General features: G+C 43.6%; 1 protein-coding gene across 2 annotated transcripts in view; it reads left to right on the top strand.

Annotated features, from left to right (window-relative positions):
* WDR19 (WD repeat domain 19) overlaps positions 1-20687 on the top strand; it is a 740406-nt gene that overhangs the window by 225288 nt on the left and 494431 nt on the right. For both annotated transcript variants that reach the window (XM_078678329.1, XM_078678328.1), the window contains one exon: positions 1609-1768. In XM_078678329.1, coding sequence (XP_078534455.1) covers positions 1609-1768 — 160 coding nt within the window. The remainder of the gene's footprint in view (positions 1-1608; positions 1769-20687) is intronic.

The following is a 20687-nucleotide window of genomic DNA, read 5'->3' as shown; positions in this document are numbered from 1 at the left end:
GTCAGACATTCATACTATCTTCAGCCTCATCTTCAGAGCTCTCACTTGTGCAGTCATAAACACTCACCCACAACCAGAACTCACCTAGACACCTGGAGGCGACTCATTTCACATAGGATGAAAGTACTACAGACATGCAGCATAAAAAAAAACATATTGTTTTAAAAAAGTTTCACCATTTTTTTTATATAAGTACAATATGCATTGTTACTGCTTACGTCAAGGCTGTCTACAGTCTTTGCTGTACAGTACATGAATGTAGGGTTCAATAGGAACCTATTTGATAGGAACCTATTTGATGAACACTTTTTAATTACTTTCCAATCAAATCTATGCTCTCGACCCTATCTGCACATCACATTTTTTTTTTAAATTTGTTTTTATTGTTGCATCATCAAGCAGGAGAACAGAGTAAATCATCTGCGGGCGTGGCGTCAACATTCAGCCGTGGCCTGCCATGCGCGCAACTTTTTTGTACATAAACCTAAGTAATTTGGCATTTCATCCACTGAACATTACAGACCACTCAAACAAGTATTCAGGCTAGGATACAGGAACTCCGCAAGGGAGAAAGGAGATGAACAGTAGACATGTGAGTCCCCGCCATAGGGGTCGTTAGATCAGGGCCTGTATACTTCGCATAGTGGTGGTGCCAGGTAACTGGGGGGACAGAACTGTGGGAGGGAGCATGTAGGTGGTAGCAAGAGCATAGCAGGAGGAGACGGGTGTCGGGCGATGGGTGGCAAGGGGGTCCATAGTATCCGCTCACAGTGAGGTAGAGCGGCCAGAGGGTGGAGGCGTCCCGTGCATGTAGGTGACGGGACGGTCGACATGGGGGACGGGGCGTTGACGAGGGGGCGTGGAGTACCGGGGTTCGACACAGGCAAAAAGGGCATCAGTCAAGGACTATGAGCTCACTCGAGTGGGCGGGGGGGGATAGTCAGAGCCCGTGTTGGGGGGGGGGCATAGGCGGGTCATCAGTGCGCAAGGACTGCCGGAAGCTATGGAGGAGCATGGCCCATTCCATAGAAATGGGATGTTTACGTGCGCCCCTGGCCTCCTCTTCCCGGAAGGCATCTTCCTCGGCCGCTGCCCACTTACAGACTGCTCCTGTCCATGCCGCTATGGGGGGACCCTCCGGAGATCGCCAGTGCATAGCTATACATCTTTTCGCCAGTAGCAGCGCTAAGGCTACAAAGCGTCTGTGTGCCGGTACCTGTTTAGAGATGTGAAAAATGACTAGCGCGCTGGATTCCCAGGAGGCCAGGCCTATCTGCACATCACATACTGGTCACTGTGGCATCTCAAACCCAGTTTGCAGTACTGACAAGTGTTACTCTAGGTTAGTTTGAGCAGTGCTGTAGTAAACTGTAGAACAACCTGATTTTACAGTCTAAGGCCTGGATCGGCAGTGATCTCCTCACAGATGCCAGTGAGATCAGATGATGCAGAATACCAATAAACTAAAACTTTATGAGATGTTCTTACTATCTAAATTTTTCCATTTCATATCTCATTTATCTGTTTAATATATCAAAATAAAAATGTAATTCTTCTCAATAAATCAAAATAAAAATAAAATAGTGCTGCCACCTTGTTCTTTCTTAGGTTTTCGGAAGCCTGGGAAGTTTGTAAAATTCGAAATGAGCAATCAGGTTGGAATGAGCTGGCCAGAGCATGCCTTCACCACATGGAGGTAGAGTTTGCAGTACGTGTTTACCGGACAATTGGAAATGTTGGCATGGTGATGTCCTTGGAACAGATCAAGGTAAAAATACATTTGTGCATGGGCAAAAAATATGTAATTTAAAGCAAAATTTCTTTGTAATTTGTAATTATGTTGATGCATTAATGTCCATATGTGAGCCATTTATTTTTATTGGTTCCCATATTATTTCAGAAATGTGGGGTGTTATTGTGCAGCATTTGCTACAAAGTAACAGAACATCAAATCAGTTTAAACTTGTATGAAAAGATTCACTGTAAATATGTATTCTCACCAAGTACTTACTTGTTCTCTGTAGATAGTCCACTGTCATGTTGAGTGTTGTGATACGCTATCAGCTCTCAATAAAGAAAATTAGAGTGAACTTCAGTCTCTGCGATGTCACCAAGTGTGGTTATTTGAGTACAGTTTATGGAGAGAAAAAAAATGAAATGCTGTTCTTTAGAGTATCATAAACCATTCTAAATATATATAACAATCTGCACATCACCCCACCCCTGCATCTACATCTCCATACCACAGCATGGTTAGATGTCTTTGAGTTTCAACACATCTTACAATTATTCATTGAAATAGTTGAAACTTACCAGTATCTGTGTAAAAATATACACTTGATATATGTTGCTCACCTACACACTCAAAATATACATCTGAAACATTCTAATGAACATCCAAATAACACGGTTTGTTCACGTATAACATACAGGATAAATTGGGGTAGGAACAAAACATGATTTTAGTTCAGATTCACAATTCTACATTTAAATTACTCTTGGATTAGAATATCTCTGACCTCCTGCATAAAATAAAGGGTTACATCTTGAATACTGATGAATGCAGGTAGAAGCCAACCTTCATAGATGCCAAAACATCGCTCTCACTCCAGTGCATAGTGTAGTCTTTTTTAGGATGATTTCTAAGTTGCAGAACTTGTCTGGCTAGTCCTAGCCCAGAATCTCTTCTTGCCAGGCTAGGAGTTTTGAGTAAAACCAAATAAATGCAGCTCTGCTAAAAAGAGACTAAACAAAAGGCATAATAGAAATTCCTGATAATGTAGGCAACAGGTTCAGCATTCCTTACCAGTTCAGAAATATAAAAACGTGGAAAGCATTTTCTACTCCAAATAGCAAAAACCTATCTGAAACATTTAGCTTTATAGAACATCACATTAGGCAAATAGTATTGGAAAATATGCTACATTAAATCCGAATTTAAATGTAAATCTTCAGATGTAAATCTTACCTTGTCTCTGGTTAAAACACATTTTTTATTTGTTTTTTTATTAGGTTCCCCAATTGGTACAATTAAGTTCAAAATGCAACTTTCCTTTTCAAATGTAACAAAAATGTCATGCTTTAAATATTAAATGTATACTTAACCAGTTAAGTCATTTGTATAAAATTCTGATATCTGTATCAAAGTTATTTAGAGCACCAGTGCACTTTACATATGTTTTTCCATGCTGTAAACTTAAAAGACATTGTTAACCCACATATCAAAATGTGGAGGATCTTTAGGAAGACAGGAGGTATTATCCCTGATATTGCTGTCATAATTACTGAAAAACATCAATGTAACACAGCTTTGATGTAATTTCCATGTCACTTGTACAGCCTGATAACATAGAAACATCAAATCTCGAATTGTGGTATTAATCCTAGGTAATCGGCGCTGACAGGTGGAATTCACACATATGTATTTGGTAAAGATACTTGTATGGGACGGTGCTGAAAGGTATAGAGAACCACCAAACTCTATAAACCCTGAGCCTAAACTCAAATACAAATTGTTACACTCCCCAGCACACATCAAAATTTATCTTAAAGGGTTTCCCTATTGTAATTGAAAACAGTTCACATAATCATGCTCAAACAAGTAAAATAATTTTGTTGACAATTCCAATCGGTTATTAGTTATTCGTTGTTTACTCCATAATTTTTTTCTTTACGGTAGTCAAAAACAGCCAACACGTGTTTCGTCGCAATCGGGGGGCCTGGCCCGCGACTTCCTCAAGGCTCAAGCTTCAAAACCGTATTCTTTGAAATGTGGTGATATTTCCAACCCACATTGGGGTTCAGTCCGTGCGACGCGCCAACCTTATAACGAAACAGTCACTCCTTTTTATGTCTTATAATGCAGGTATCTTGTCATGAATATCCCTGAGTTCCCGGCGTGCCGCTTCAGGTTGCTCCCAAGTTCGAATGCAACTGAACATAGAGACATCATCTAGTGTTACCTGAATTACTAAACAGTTCATTATACATTTGAAAACCACTACCACAAAAATCTCTTAGCAGCTCAAACAACCATAACATATGCACCCAGTTTCTAGTTGATTCACACCTATGGCATTGGTCCATTAAGTTTGGAGTACACTTATACAAATAAGCAGGAGTAGAATAAGACATTGTGCACATCCTCCTATGGTTAGTGTTTAAACTACACTCACATGCCTCACTCCAAGTTCTAGAATTAATCACTAACCAGATTTAATTCTGCCACTTTCTAAATCAGCACGTTAGTGTTTTTTTGCTTCTTCAAATGTAGAACCCAGTGGCCAAACCACTGCTGCACTGGGCCCACCTTAAAAAGAGACTACTGTGGCTCTGGATGTTTCATCCTGCTTTTTTGACAATAGGGAAATTGAAATGGCCCCTATTTTTGCTTCCGGATTCCTTTACATATTGCCAAGATATAAATGCCATTGCATAAGCCTATTGTTTCTCAGTGATTTCTTTCCCTTGATGACAGTTCTATACAGATTGTTCTTAATGCTGTCTCTACATGTACATTGGGTATCTGTAAAGAATGAAATACGTATTGTCTTATCGAGATCTAAAGGACGATATTGTACAAGTTAGGGATTTCAGATCCTCTATTTTTTACAAAGGTGGGAATTAGTATTTATCTCCTTTATTATATCTAGAAAATAATTATCAAAGGTTTTTAATTTTAATACATTGTAAAGGGTACGCCATTAAATACGCGTATAATTAACAGTTCTAATAGTCTACAATGGCCAGCCCTTCTCTTTCTGTTTGGAAGTATAATTTTTTCAAAATCATTCTAGGGTGGCCTTTGCTCCATAGAAAGCTACTAATCATGTCTTCATTTTTTTTCAAGCGATATTTTCCAAAATGACAGTGAGTGTAGAGAAATAAAATGTAAGTAAAGTAAAGATGATAATAATTATAACAATCAAAATGTTACCCTTGATTGATAAACGAAGGTTGCTCAATCTTTCTAATTAACATCTAATTTTCTGAATTAACTGATCATAAATTAATTTATAAAAGTCATAATTTTGAATAACCAAAATATTTAGATATTTGTTTCGATCTGTAATGTAGTACAGGGCTTGGGAGCATGGGAGAATTTGTGGAGTGTAAAATTCCCAGCTCTATTAATGGAGGTTCCAGTTCTATTAAGGACATGGAGGTAATAATTATTCTCAATTTTCTTTATTTCATTAATGTCCAGCATCCTTAATATAACCAGAAACTACAGGGAAAGGAAGAAACAAACTATTATCCAATCACAGAGCTTGCTGTCCTTTACAGTCTTTTTTCAACTCGTATGCCCGATTTCTGCATGCAACCGAGGCCTTCTTTGTGCCTGATATTTCTCCTGTTTAGAGATTTTGTTTCCTACAACAGTAAACTCCTTTAATGTACCTTGGTCCAATCCATCAGTGAACAGTGTCAGTTATATAACCATACATTGACCTTTTGCACACATTTCATAATTTTTATCCTGCATCATATAATGTACAAAGAACTTTCTTAAACATAAGATGTTGACAGGTACAAAAAGTCATCAAATTCTTATGTATATGCATTGACACAATCCAGCAGTTCTTATTCCTTATCATGATAGGGTGGTGATACTGTTCCTTTTGATTGTTGGTGGGATAATCCTTGCCTTTGTGTCCTTAATAGAATTGAAAGCTTCCTTTTCGAAAGATAGAATGTGATATTTCCTATGTCAGGCCGGAGATGAGGATTATGCTCGTTCAAAGCTTACTTACTACCAAGGTGGCCATATCCAAAACCAGTTTAAAGTAAAACCTTTTAATGGTAGAGTCCGTGGACAAATTAGCAGGATTCAAAATATCCTCCAGATGAGGCCCAAAGGAGAAGGCATTTGCAGCCATGTTTCCGCTGTCAAAGTGTGTCCCTAAAACTGAGACTTCAGTGCCTGCCTCATCTTGCTATATTGGCAGATGAAACCTCCTTGAAAGGCATACAAATTGAAAGCAATAACTGTGGCTCACTTGGGGGACAGAATTCAATAGTCGCGTCTTCATAGGCATTGATAAACCGAAATACACACAATTCTGGGGTGTCATTAAAGCCTGGATATCAATTGATCCTGGAATTACGTTTTGTTCTTCTAGAAGCATGAAAGTAACCCCATCAGGGGTAAATACTCTATCTATAATATCCAGGGTCCTGACATTGGGGACCAGTGCTTAATTTGAACCAGTGGTTTCCGATGCCCGGCACCGGCACTTAATCGTCAACACCGCCGCTTGTTACAGTCTGACAAAAGGGGGGCTGTTTGGCTAATTTTGAGATGACTACAAAAACAGTTAATTATTAATTCACTATACATAACAAGCAGTGGCATGGCCAGTAGGTCTCACCTGTGGGACCTTATAAGTGTTTAGGAAGAGCTATTGACTTTGCCAATGTTTTTAAGCTATGTTGTAGAGCAGTGTGGCTACTGTGCAGTTTGTTGAAAAGGTGTAATATAAAAGTGCTATAAGCATTTTTGTTACTTTAAATATAACCAAGAAGACATTATGTATATCCGAACGACCCTATTAAAGAAAGAATATTAAAAAAAAATCTAGTTTTTTGTCCTTGCAGTGCTGGCAACTTCTTGCCTGTTCCACAACTCTTTATAGTTTGTTTCATTGTATGGGGGGGGAGGTTTGGAGGTTGGGAAACCCAAATGTTCAGCAGCATTTGCATGAATCAAGCGGTGTTCAGGACTCGCTGCTGCACTGAAGTCTCTGAGACCTTGTCCTTACAAACAAACAAAACAAAGTGGACTGCTGCAACTTCAACAAAAGGACATGCTATTTGTTTTAATGGAACGAAAGTGGCAATGCACTGCTCTGGGTCTCGGCGGTGCACAAATGGGCCGGGTCCTACCGGCAGTTCTAAAAAGCAGGTGCTGAGACAGGTCGCTATCGGGCTCTCCATTTCTGCCCTCACCCTCAGATTGAAATTAAAAATCTTAACTGTGGAGCATTACCACTCTTCACTGCCTTTGGGGTAACTTCAAATGGAATCTTTGAATTTCTTTCATAGTCTCATCATTTCGAAACTGAAGCATTTTCAATATTCTATACAACAAAGCCATAGGTGTTGCTTAAATATCTTATGCAGCTAACAACCACTGACAAAGCCAATAGTCCTGGTTTGTAGGTATAATGTTACTTGCTGTGTTATATATCTGGATGCATTGACTGAAACAGCAAAATACCATTTGGGTGGCACACATTGCCAAGCACAGTTTTTTTTTAGCTTAAGTGTTTTTAATCCACACCCTGAATTATACAGGCCACACCCCTTTGAAAGACCCCCACTTTTTTCATCGCAATTAAAGCCCTGATGCACCAGAGTAATATGTCGTCAGAGAAAAAACAAAGTAACACAGCATCGTGGATAAGGAAACACTCACAGCGAATGCAAGTTTAATTAAAGGATGTGATATATAAGGCAGGGCGACATGGAATGCTTTTACATTTTTTACCTCCTTTGTTCAGAAATAGATCAGTGCCTTTTTCACTAAGAGTTAAGGACATGAATACAGGGTCCCGAAAGAGACCCATTTCAATGTCCGTTTTAAAATACTACCGGGTCTGAGACCCGGAGCGACTCCGACCACTTAAAGCCCTGTGGTGCATAATTCGAACGTAGTGGCCTCCATGTGTTTACAACAGGGTGCAACTGAGTTCTGGCTGAAGGCAGTGTGAGTTTCTCTCAGTGCCTGTCAAAAAGATGCTCAGAATACGTGCTCATCCAATGCCAGTTGCAGTTGCAAGTCTATGCAAAAGTGTAGGTACGGTGGCACTCTAAGCACATTTTTGTGTATATGGTTAAGCCACGCCCTTAATTATATAGGCCCTGCCTGTTTTAAAGATTCCCCACACTTTTTGCATCCCACTTAAACCCCTGGTGACCTGGATTATCCATGTTTGGACTTGTGCAATATGTCTGCGACCCAGCGGGGCTCTTTAAGAAGGACAGGGCAGGAGGAGCGTGGACTACGGGCAGGAGGCTTGTGTGCACAGAAGGGACAAATATTTACTCTGCAGTGCACTCTCTTCACAGCTTGATGTGTTCTCCGGAGCAACCAAGTGAGGTTGAAAGAGGGTCACATGGGAGTGGGCGTTTACTGCCTCTGGCCCAGAATACACCAGCCATCCCACCCCCGAAGCTTCAAAAAACACATACTCACGGTAGGGGGGCAGGATCCACAGGTCTGACCTCCAAAGGGTGGAGTCTTCAACGGGTCTGTCTGCTGCTCAGGATGTTTACGTTTTTAAATGCTGTCGACATAAAATCTGAAAAACACACAACACAAGCGCACGATATGACATGCCGGGCTCTAAGTTGCGGACAGGGTGACAGGAGATCTCTGGGAAAGAGCGCATTCTTTAGGTGGTGGAGGGCAAGAGTTGTGGTGCTTGCCACAAGCTTGTGTTGAAACCATAAGTAAGGAGTTGTGTCCTTGCCAGGTAGAGCTTGGGTGGGCACCAGGGGAATCGGAATAGGCACAGTGAGTATGGTTGAAGAGGGGGTTGGGCACGATCAGGAGCACAAGGTCATTACACAAGACAATAGCGGGATTTAGGGGGAAGGGAGCTGCCCTATGCTCAGAGCTGCTGACTTTGGAGTGGAGGAATCAGGTTCGTTTTTCGGCATAGTTCATCATCCTGGGGAAATTATTTTATCTCCCCGTGAGTACCACAAAAAGGAATTTGTTCTGGTGTAACTCAATGGATGCTCATGTAAAATGCTTTAGTACTGGAGTCGGGTTAGAGGGAGACAAAAGTGCGCATGAGTGGGAGCAGCGGGTGGGGGGCAGGCAAAGGCCCTCATTTCGGCAGCTTGAGAAAGAGGCAGCGAAGGGTCTAATTACAAGGTTGCCCTGGAGGGGGAATTTAAGATAAGGAGAACGGGCTGGAGGCCTGCTATGGATCCATTGGGCATTCCTTCACATCTGGTGGGGCGAGGGGAGTGGCGACACCAGGCACTACAGGGTGCGACACCCCCAAAAAAAACAAGACAAACTTGAGTGAACAATTCAGGAGAGTCCATGAAGCAAACCATATCATGACAATAGACAAAAATAATTCTAGGGGCAAATTAAGAAGAGGTGTTATCAAGAACAAAAAATATTGCTCACAATACAGAACAGAAACACAGTGTGCTTAAAAAATATTTTTAGCCGCGTGTTACGTTTAAGTGCAGAAAATTAAACATATAAACTTCAAATTTCACTGTAGGTTATCTGTGATGCCATAGCCATGTTGGTAAGGCACTTTGTAGCTTAGATCTTCAAAGGCTATGGGAAACTATGCCCCCCAAAGCAGAGCTGGGGACACCACAAGCAATGCAGAGTAAAAGTTCTGAATTAGAGATAAGCGACAGACAAAAGATTATCCAAGCTTGTAGAATGCGACCAGCGTAGGCACTTCAAAATTTGGAAAACGAAACAATAGCGCGAAAGAAGGAATGGAAAAAAAATTAAAAGCGGCCGTCTGAGTATGGTAGAACAAGAGAAAACAAGTACATTTGTGATTATCTTCTTATAAATCGCAAGCTTATGCCTCCCCCCCCAGAAGTACAACTTCATATTGGACTTCAAACACCCTGAGCATATAAGAAAACCAAGCAGTCTGCAAAGATGATTACTTCATAGTGTGTCATGCAAGGGTCAGCACTTCAGAAGATGATTGTGGTTTAAATGCCTGCAATGTCATAATACTGTAGGAGCTGCATCAATCATCAGACGTCGCTAGACTGCATACGATTTGTGACACTCATGGTTATCAGGAAATAGCTTCATTTCCCAAAAACAACAAGCGCGGTGCGCGTGCACTGCCAGGAATGCGAGGTATGCAGCTGGCACCTGGCCACGCTGCTGCTTGCTCCTGAGCATCCTAGGCCAGGGGACAGAGACGGCGGGACATGCACCGCCTTGGGTCAACTGCTTGCTCTCTTTCTTAGAAAGACGCAAGCAAAGGCCAATAGCGGGAGATTTAAAAAAAAGCACACGCACAAGCGTGTGTTTTTCCAGTTTAAAGCCCTTACTAAATGCCTCCACGCAAGCGCGGTGGCTCAGGCGAGACCTAAAAATGACTATTCCCTGTCGCTCAAGCCATTCTTATAGCTTTGGGGGCCAGAAACAGTCCGAATTGTCACACTTATAGAAGTGTGATGGTTAGCAATTGTGATGTTACTATCATTGGCAGCATGGCAGGGGCATTCATGTTGTGAAGAGAGCCCTGGCACATAGGTCTTTTACAAATTAAGCACTGTTGGAGGCTCTTCTGCAGGAGATAAAACACAGCAGCATGGCTAGCTTACCCAAAAGCTCCTTTCTGTAGAGATAAGTGTTAATCCTCCAGGAAAGAAAAAGATTAGGGACTTTATTCGTGTCCCATTGAGATGAATACTTGGGTTCTGGGAGAAGAGCTAAACGTATTCCACTCATCAGTTTCTTTACCAAACGGTGTTCCCTGACTGGAGATCCTTCTATTGGGCTGTTCTTCATGGCTGACCGGGACATATTCTTTGATTTATAAGCAATTCCTTCAGAAGCCAAGAGCGACTCGACATTCAATATCCGCACAACTTCAGACCCCACTGGATCCATGGCACTCTGCAGACAGCAGCCCATCCATCTTGGCCAGGCGGCTCTGTATTGCTTAACTCTTCCATCTGCTCATGCGTTTCACAGAAGTCATTATGCTTCTCATGAAAGTTCAGGGACTTTCCATCATTCCCTGTAATCTAACATGGCATCAGATGTGGTCTGCCACTCACCACAAGGTGGTGTGGGTTCCTTAGAGGATCCAGGAAAAGTTCTTGAAACCAGGCAAGATGAATTGGAGAATCTTAAGAAAGTTCCATCAGACCTGGATCGATGTGATGACCTCCAAGTTCGCCTTCTGTTTTCTGACTTGAGTTGACAACCTTGTGATCGTTGCGTATGGGGAAAAAGCATACCCCGCCTTTTCAGTCCAGTCTTGAAGGAAGGCATCCATCGCCAAAGCTTGCAGATCTGACCTCTAAATGAAGTTCTTGTTCACCTGATGGTCCAGCCTCAAGACGAACAGGACTTCTGTGAAAAGGTCCCATCTGTTTTCTATATCCTTGAAGATCCTTGTGTCAGTTTCCATAGGCTCATATCTTGTGCACTGCATGAGAGCCAGTCTGCCATGTTGTTGCCCTTGCGCCGGAGGTATACTGCTGTTACAAAGATCTTGTTGTCAAGGCAAAAGTGGCAGATGTTCATGGACAATTCTGATTGGGATTTCGATTGTGACTCCCTGCCCCAGATGTTTGATGAAACACACTGAGAAGAGGTCCATCTTTGGCAGTACGCAACCCTGTTCCTTATGTTGGTCCAACATTGTATTATAAAGGAACCTGCCAGTAGTTTCAGGCATTTGATTTGTAGTTGTTGCTCTTACTCTGATCACTTTCCTCCCAAGGACAACTCAACACACCTGGCATCCCAGCCACCTTTGCTGGTGTCCGAGTCTATGGCGATATCGGGATTTCTCTCCTAATCCTAGCTTCCATATGCATGAGCCACCATTAGTTAGGCTGGCATGTGGAGTTCCCCAGGGGCCCTCTCTTTCACCCCTTCTTTTTAATATATATATGTCACCTCTGATCTGGTCTCTTCGCAACAGTAAAGTTTCTGCCTTCAACTATGCCGATGATCTTCAGTTGGTGTTTGATATTGATTCCTCCACCACTTCAGTTTCCAACTTTCAATCCACCATGAACCTCATTGGCGACTGGATGTATGCCAGCCAACTTAAGCTTAACCTTGATAAGACTAAGTTGATCCTGACTTGAAGCACTTCCAATCCATGGAACTCCAACTTCTGGCCTCCTCTCTTAGGCAATCCACCTTGCCCAGCTGAATCTGTAAAAAGTATAGGGGTTATAATAAGCAAGGACCTGTCCATGAAATCTCAGATTGGCATGATCACCAGATACAAGAGTCCGGAAAATCGGTAGATTCCTAACTACCGAAGCTTTAACTCTGATCCTTCTTGCTCTGGTCATATCCCGGATTGATTATGCCAACTCACTTTGCGTTGGCATTCCAGCATTTCAACTTCATTGCTTACAACTGGTACAAAACCAAGCAGCCAGGCTTATTTTCCACCAACCCAGATACCAACACGTCGGCCGTTTGATGAGGAGCCTTCATTGGCTCCCGGTGGCTAAAAGTTGTATATTTAAACTGGGATGTCCTATCTTTAAAGCCCTGGCTGGCCATGGACCGGCATTTATCTCTTCCTTGATACATCGCTGTATTCCTATCTGTGAACTCAGCTCCTCCCACTTGATTTTGCTTATATTTCCCTCTGTTAAACGAAAAAACACAGCGACCTTAGATTCTCCGTCTTGGCCCCTCAGTTTTGGAACTCCCTTCCCACCGAACTAAGATCAGCAACCTCCTACACTCAGTTCAGAACTCTTCTTAAAACACTTCTGTTCTCACAGGCATACGAGTAAGCTTCTGTCACCATCTCATTGCTCATTCTGCTCACAGCGCCATGAAACCATTTGGTGTAAGTGTGTTTACAAATGATTTTAACATAAAACATAACATAAATGATTTTAACATAACATTGCATCTCCTCCTTGGTGTCCTCAATCAGTGGGACCACCTCAGAGTACTTCAGAGTCTTACATAGGTGTGATACATCTTTACCCATTGGAAGGCCCTGTAGTGGAGCTTAAAATAGTGTTGTTGGAGGCTATTACAAATTCCATCAATGTTGCCTGTTGTGCTGGTGTGATAAGTGATTTCTCCTCGTTGAAGAACAACCCCAAGCCTTCCAGAAGGTTCGCCATCACCTGAATTTATTCCAACAGTTTCTTCAGACATTAATTCAACAAGAAGATTTCGGCCAGATACACTATCAGACATACCCCTAGGGAGTGAAGATTCTCCATAGACCAATGCAGCACATTGGTACAACACTATGGTGCCAACGATAGGATGATCTTAAGTGTTTTTAAGTCATACGTCTTGCCTTCCCAGATGAATTGTAGGAACCGTCAATGGGTGGGATAAATCAATACTGTGAAATACACATGCACCATCCAGTGGTGTGATCTCAGGAAGTCTCTGAGATGGTGGATGCCCTCCATCTGTAAGTGGTGGTAAACCAGTCACATGTTGAACTCCTTGACATTGATGACGGGTCTCATCCCTCTTTTTTGCTAAAAAGAGATGGCTTACCAGTCCTTTGGCTGGATATCGGTTGCAGAAACTGCGCTGTCTGTTTGAAAATGTGTTACCTCTCATGTGATGGAGGAAGTCTCTTGATCCGAAAAAGAGAGGTGGCATGGTTTCTGAGTTTGCCTCAGCATGCCATAGAACTTTATTTGAAAACCTTTGACCGTCTAAGGGACCCAATCGTCGGATGTTAGTTTCCTCCAATTGTGGATGAAATGTGCCATCTGCCCTTCTACTTTTATTTGAGAAAAAGGGAGAACTTTTACCGCAAATAATTCCTAGCAAATTTTCACAGAAACTGCCTCTGCTTTTTCAGTAACGCTAGAAGCCTCTGGAGGGGGAGAATCCCCCAAATCTTGACTGATCCTGCTTCTGGGCACGTTGGGAGCTTTGGCCTCTTGCAGGGTCTTGAAAGAGGGAATAGCCAGTCGAGTGCCTTCTGCCATGACTGCCACTTGAAGAAAACCCTGGGGCAAAAATTATCCTTATTGCCGTGACCAAGGGAGTAAAGGTTGTTACGAACTTCAACAACTCTTTAATAGAGTGGTCACATACCTGCCAACCTGAACAACAAGCACTGAAAATGCAATAGGTCTCGCCCTCGTTTAAGGTAAAGCAATTCTGTTTGTAAGTAGGTGGCTTTTTAGATTTGCTTTTATTAGTGTTTTTCAAACTTTCATGTACATAACATTCATATGTATATGTATGCATGCATTTATATTTGTATTTAAATAGCTATACAGATGTATATATATGTATGTATATTACCTACTGGCGGTCGCCAGTAGGTATATATAGTTAGGACCTAGTTACCATAGGAAATTCCGAACATTCTATTGGGAATAACTTTGGCGCCGATTGAGGGATCTGCCTGTAATTTTCCTTAAATTTGCCTCGCTGCGCTCCGCTCCTTCCCTGAACGTTTCGGGGGGATTCGTCAAGCGGGGGGCAAGAAAAAAGGGGGGTCCCAAAACGTGTCTTCCCCATGTTAATTTCCATAGGGACATTCTGACAAGGCTACAGCTCGTACGGCTGAACGGAATTATACCAGATTTGGCAAAATGGTAGGGACTGGTATGCAGCAGTGCCTTTTGTATGTTTGGTGTAAATCCCTCCAGTAGTTCTTGAGAAAATTGAATTTGAAATTTTTCAAATGGCATTTTCTATGGGACCTTTAGACACGGCTACAGCCCGAACGGCTGAACGGAATTACACCAAACTTGGCAAAATGGTAGGGACAGGTATGCAGTAGTGCCTTTTCTATATTTGGTGAAAATCCCTCCAGTAGTTGTTGAGAAAATGAATTTGAGCAAATTATATATCTATATGCGCTCAACATTCTATTGGGAATAACTTTGGCGCCGATTGAGGAATCTGTGTGTAATTTTCCAGAATTTTGGCCAGCTCTGCTCCGCTCCTTCCCTGAAAGTTTCGGGGGGATTCGTCAAGCGGGGGCCGAAAGGGGGGTCCCAAAACGTGTTTTCCCCATGTTAATTTCCATAGGGACCTTTAGACACGGCTACAGCCCGAACAGCTGAATGGAATTACACCAAACTTGGCAAAATGGTAGGGCCTGGTATGCAGATGTGCCTTTGCTATGTTTGGGGAAAATCCCTCCAGTAGTTCTTGAGAAAATGGAATTTGAAATTTTTCAAATGGCATTTTCTATGGGACCTTTAGACACGGCTACAGCCCGAACGGCTGAACGAATTACACCAAACTTGTCAAAATGGTAGGGACAGGTATGCAGTAGTGCCTTTTCTATATTTGGTGAACATCCCTCCAGTAGTTGTTGAGAAAATTGAATTGGATCAAATTATATATCTATATGTGCTCACCGTACGCGCACCGTACGCGTGCGGTACGCGTACCCTTACGTGCGCGAGCGAGTTTCTGATTGGCTGGCAGTCGACTGTCAACATTCCAAACTGTCCCAACCAGGAAGTGTTGGCCACCATCTTGTTTTTCAGGAGAACTGAGGCACAAGAGAGCCCAAAACAAGAGTGGAAAACACGAAAAGGGGGCAGGGTAGAGACCCCCCAGCCCTCTAGCCCTTCTCAGGGGGTCCCAAAAAGACCCCCAAGGGAATTTTCTTTTTTTTTAAATCGCGGGGTATGTCATCAGTGATGTCATCAGTGATGTCACTGACCATGTCATGAATGATATAATATGTGACATCATCAGCAGTGGATTGCGGGTGCGCGAAATATAGTTAGTACAACTAACTATATAGGAGCAATTTCAATGGTTTTTAAATGCTAATTCCTAACTATATAAGGCCTGAAACCTTTGGTTTTTTAAGTGAATATATATATATATATATATATATATATATATATATATATATATATATATATATATATACACACATACATATCTATAAATGCATATGCATATGTGTGCGTGTAGAGAGAGGTAGAGAGAGTATTGGAGAGTAGAGAGAGAGTAGTAGAGAGAGTAGAGTAGAGAGTGAGTAGTAGAGATTAGTATAGAGTGAGTAGAAGAAATTAGTAGGTAGAGAGTAGAGGAGAGTGATTAGTAGAGTGAGTAGTAGAGAGTAGTAGAGAGATTAGTAGAGAGTGAGTAGTAGAGAGTTGTACAGAGTAGTAGCAAGTGAGGAGTAGAGAGATTAGTAGAGAGTGAGTAGTAGAGAATCGTAGCTAGTGAGGAGTAGAGTTGCAGCAGAGAGTCGCAGCAGAGTCGTAGCAGAGTCATAGCAGAGAGTGAGTTGTAGAGAGTCGTAGCAGAGAGTGAGTAGTAGAGAGTTGTAGTAGAGAGTGAGTAGTAGGTAGTAGTAGAGTAAATAGTAGTAGAGAGTAGAGAGTAGAGTAGAGAGTGAGTAGCAGAGAGTAGTAGCAAGTGAGTAGTAGAGAGATTAGTAGCAAGTCAGTAGTAGAGAGATTAGTAGCGAGTCAGTAGTAGAGAGATTAGTAGAGAGTGAGTAGTAGAGAGTCGTAGAGAGTGAGTAGTAGAGAGTAGTAGAGTAAATAGTAGTAGAGAGTAGAGTAGAGAGTGAGTAGTGTAGAGTAGAGAGTGAGGAGTAGAGTGTGAGTAGTACAGAGATTAGTAGAGAGTGAGTAGTAGAGAGATTACTCCGCTCCCGTCATTAATCACCGTTCGAAGCTGCAGCGAGGAGCGCACCGAGGCCAGAGCGGCACCTCGGGTGCGCAGCCCCGTGGGTAAGGTCTCAGTTTGAACGACAGACCCAGGACACGTCAGAGCCCCTCCCCGTGCTCTCCTTTGAAAACAGGGTGGCCGCCTCATTCCAGGTTATTACTGACACCGACCCTTTCTCTGAAGGTTTCACCCTCAAATCACGGGGGATCAGGTCTGATAGTCTAATTAGTTCAATAGAAGCAACACAAGACTTCAACACCCAGAATGCCTTAAAGCAATGAACAAAAGGCACGAAATGGAAAGAGTCTGCAATTACCTGGCGGGAGGTGGTCACACAGACAACCACCAATACCTGCCCAGACCACATCCTTCCACAGCCCTATCACAGGGCCCTTGAAAGCAGCTAACCCGGCCTGCCTGAACCACACTACGGATGTGAAGCCCTGCGGTGCAGGGCTGACTCTAGGGCACCATGGGGCGTCCTTGAAGAGGTCTGTGGCGCCCCACAATACCCCTGTACGCATCAGATGTATGTGTACGGGGTGGTGGAGAGGACAGCGGTCCTTTGCCTAGGGCAGCTCCAGCACTGCTCCAGGATGTGGGCCAGAACGCACAGGGCTTGGAAGCAGCAGAACAGAACACGGAGTGGTCTGGTTCAGTACTCCAAGCAAGGACACTCAAGTAACTCCATAAAGAGAGAGTGAAGAGTGTGTGTTTAATGGATTCACTAGTGCCCATGTGCCCGATTCCACCATGGCTCTGCCTGCAGTGAGAGCCACTGGCCAACAGATACCTTTTCACGGAGGCCGCCTCCAGCCAACAATTAAGACTTTGTCTCAAGTGAATTAAAAGGAGCACAGCGAGGTGCGCTACCAGGTCAGCTCGGTTTAAGAGAACTGAAGGGTGTTGCGACACTACATTCCACACTGCAGACAATGCAGCTCCCATCTATAGTTTACACTGCAGGTAATGCCCGTAAACACGGGTCACTCTGCAGGCAGACACGAACTAATCACCGGTGGTATACTAAGTACTGCTAAACACAATCCAAATAAGTGATGGGGAGCACACCAGGTGGGAAGCAGGAGGCAAGCTGCCACGTGACAGAAACCCCAAGTGCTGGCATGCCAGGCACCAGGCCCAAGTTTCGTCCTGTTAGACCTGGCCAGGTTCCGGTTACTGCTGGCCCCTCCCCCAGCAGTGAAACAGTCTGGGTAATTCAATAGCAGAGTCTCTCCACATGCATAAGATATCCTGGGGGACAAAGGCCTCAAACACCAGCGCCTCATCCCATGCCGCCCATAGTAGGGTCCTGCTCGAACAACACCCCCGGGGCGAGCCATTCACACCAGTGGCCCTTTGTCCTGGGCCTGGGGGAAGGCTCCCTGGAAGCATTTTATCAAGGTGAGGCCGGCGAGTGCTGTTTGAGTGACAATGAGGCCGCGCTGACCCCCAATTTACTCCAAGGGTGCGCTCAGCATTTCAAAGCCAATCAGTTCCATTTTACAAACTCGAGAGTTTCACTCTGCGTGAGGGAGGAACAATCCCGCCTTTCGTCACTTCCTGGCGAGGGGCGAGATCAAAGGCACGGGAGGTCATCACTAGAAGAGTGGCAGACTGGTGCACCCCGGCCCACCCTCATGTTTCTAGGTAAAGACTCCCTTTTATTCTCCAACACAACCCCCTGCTAGACCTTTATTTTGATTTCATCCCTAAGACGCCCTTCCTCGGCCTTCTCTTAGGCAGCACTTTAATGCGTTTACCACAGTACTGGCTCAGTGCCCCCTACAGCACCCATGGCGCTAATCACAGACCTCGTGACTCAACCGGGGCACAGGGCACAGATACCGCACTCTGGAACGCTGCTTTAAACAGTTCAAATTTTGAATAAAAATAAAAGGAAGTGGCGTTTACACACACAAAAACACAATTTGCTTCTTAAATACTATCTAGAGGCGAAGTTACATGAAGGACAGGAAAATAAAATTACAATATAAGAAAGCGCAATGAAAAATAAATAAAACACACTGGAATACATTACAAAAACTTGACAGGGAAAAAATCATCAATACACATTTATAATTTCATAAACAAGCATGCACCCGCAAGGCCCATAGGTTTTGTTAGCAGGTGGTGAAGGATGCTGTGCGACATTATTTTCTTCTCTAGCCTCCAGCTGTAACCACCACAGTCTTCTCCGACAGCCGGGACAAAGAAACTGATAGGCCAGACCTCCTTGCCTGCATACGCAAGACACTCCTCCTCCTCCTCCTCCTGGCAGCCAGTTAAACAAAGCCCAGAGGAAGATGGCAAAGAACAGCCTGGAACCAAGAAAAATACGTACCTCTGCGCTTCTGTCATGCAGCTCGCGCTCAACCTTTTACCTCAACTCCATTTCCTCTGTCGAATTCGGGTGGGTCCGACCAGCTAAGTAGACAAGTCTGTAAGCGCTCACCAGACAGCCGCGGTTGTGCCATACACTTTTGTCTTTTTCTGCCCTCCCACTTGGACAACAGCCCGGACTTCATTCTGGCGTAAAAGGTTTTTATTAGCCCCATAAAGATAACAAACCTTTTACGCCAGCAGGAAGTGAGGGCAGTCTGTCAAAGTGGGACGGCAGAAAATGAGAAAAGTGTATGTCACACTAACCTCTTTCCCAATGGTCGGCCATCTTTTAGCATAAACGGTGACGCCGGCCAAGGGGAAAGAGGGGCGGGGCTTAAAGCCCGCTAGTGTAAGCAACCCAATATCACTAAATCTTGCCAGCGAGACTGCGCATATGCACAGTCTTATGCTAGGCTTCGACCTAAAAATCCTATAGTGTAAGGAGGGAGCGGGGACTTGTGCCAAGAAGTACCTAAGAGGCACTTTTGAACCCCACACCACCCTTAAGCCATCCCTCCCAAAGAAGAAAAAGCTTGTTTAGGCTGGTACCGATGTCCTGGGATGTTTTCACACCCCTTAATGGACGTCGGCTGTTCAAAGCCTGGGAAAACGACTATTTACTGTGGTTTTTAGCTCGTGCTCCATGCTACTGTGTGACACTGGCTCCTCACCGGGCGAACGTGTGATAGGAGCATATATCATTGGTCACACGGTGACACCATGTGAGTTGGCAGGTATCAGGTCACCAAACAAGCCCCCCTTGCCCAATCACCCCTGCTTCTGAAGAGTCCACATCTCCAAGTTTTGGGTCGATTTTGATGAAAGGAGACCTGCCTTTCTCAATAGATAGGGCGCAATTAGCACTCCGTAAGAAGGGGGGAGGAGTTGGCCTAATGGCTAGGGCGGTCAACCTCGAATCTTGGGAACTAGGTTCGAGTCTCGGAAGTGACGCTGAACATCCTGTGATTCTGGGCAAATGACTTAATCTCCCCGTGCCTAACAAAAATGAATGTGTCCTCATGTAATACAACTGGTATCCTGAGATAGAGATAGAAATGCCCATTTCAACAAAAGCATCTAGTTTTGCTCATGCTTATTTTTTCCACATGCCTTGGCAGGGCCTTTATCGAGCTCTATTAGAATCTAAAAATACAACTATATAGTTTGTATACAATTTAAGCTTGGGGGGCTCAGCACAGCTGTCTTTTTTTAGTTTTTTTATAAATCTTTTTATTATTTTTAAAACAAGAAAATAAACAGACATATCCGGTGCCATACATACATACAATGATAATAGGGTGGGTTGGTACAATAACAGGATATTCGTAGAGCAACAGAGAATCTTCGAGAGGTCCACGGAATTGTGTACAAAATAAGATTTGCATCCGTATAATCGAGAAACATTTTGGATGCGGATCCTCAAAACCGTCCCACCCATTAAATCAGAGCAACAGGAGAGTCATAGCAACCAGATACTAGAATTTAAGGACCAAAGTCAGGAGATTGCGCAAAGATTACGAGTAAAGGAAAGGCTAAGAAAAAAAAATGAGAGAAAGGGAAAAAAACATACGGGCGATAACAAAAAGAAAACAAAAAACCCATCCCCCCACCCTGCACCCCTGCAAACGGCTATCGCCTAACCCCCAGTAGCAGCGTGCCTGTCGCCCCAACTAACTAAGTTCTAAAAGAAGAGACCTACAAAGGTAGAGAAGTGGAGGAGGGCAGATTCGTACGGGCTCCCGGTCACCCCTCCCTCCCGCCAGAACCAAGAATCCCCAGAATGAAGTCAAGATCTACCTGACAAGGAATATTTATCGCAATAAGGGAAACTTCAAACACCGCCAGCCATCCGAAAGCATAAGTTTAGCAGACCCCGTGTCCATATTACTTTAAGTCAAACCCAGTTTTTCAATTTCAACCTTGCCCCTTCTGATCGAACGTGTGAGCCTCC

This window comes from Lissotriton helveticus, chromosome 2_2, assembly GCF_964261635.1.
Source record: "Lissotriton helveticus chromosome 2_2, aLisHel1.1, whole genome shotgun sequence".
Lineage (NCBI taxonomy): Eukaryota > Metazoa > Chordata > Amphibia > Caudata > Salamandridae > Lissotriton > Lissotriton helveticus.
Note: the sequence above shows the minus strand (reverse complement) of the source record. Positions and strands in the feature narration are given on the sequence as shown.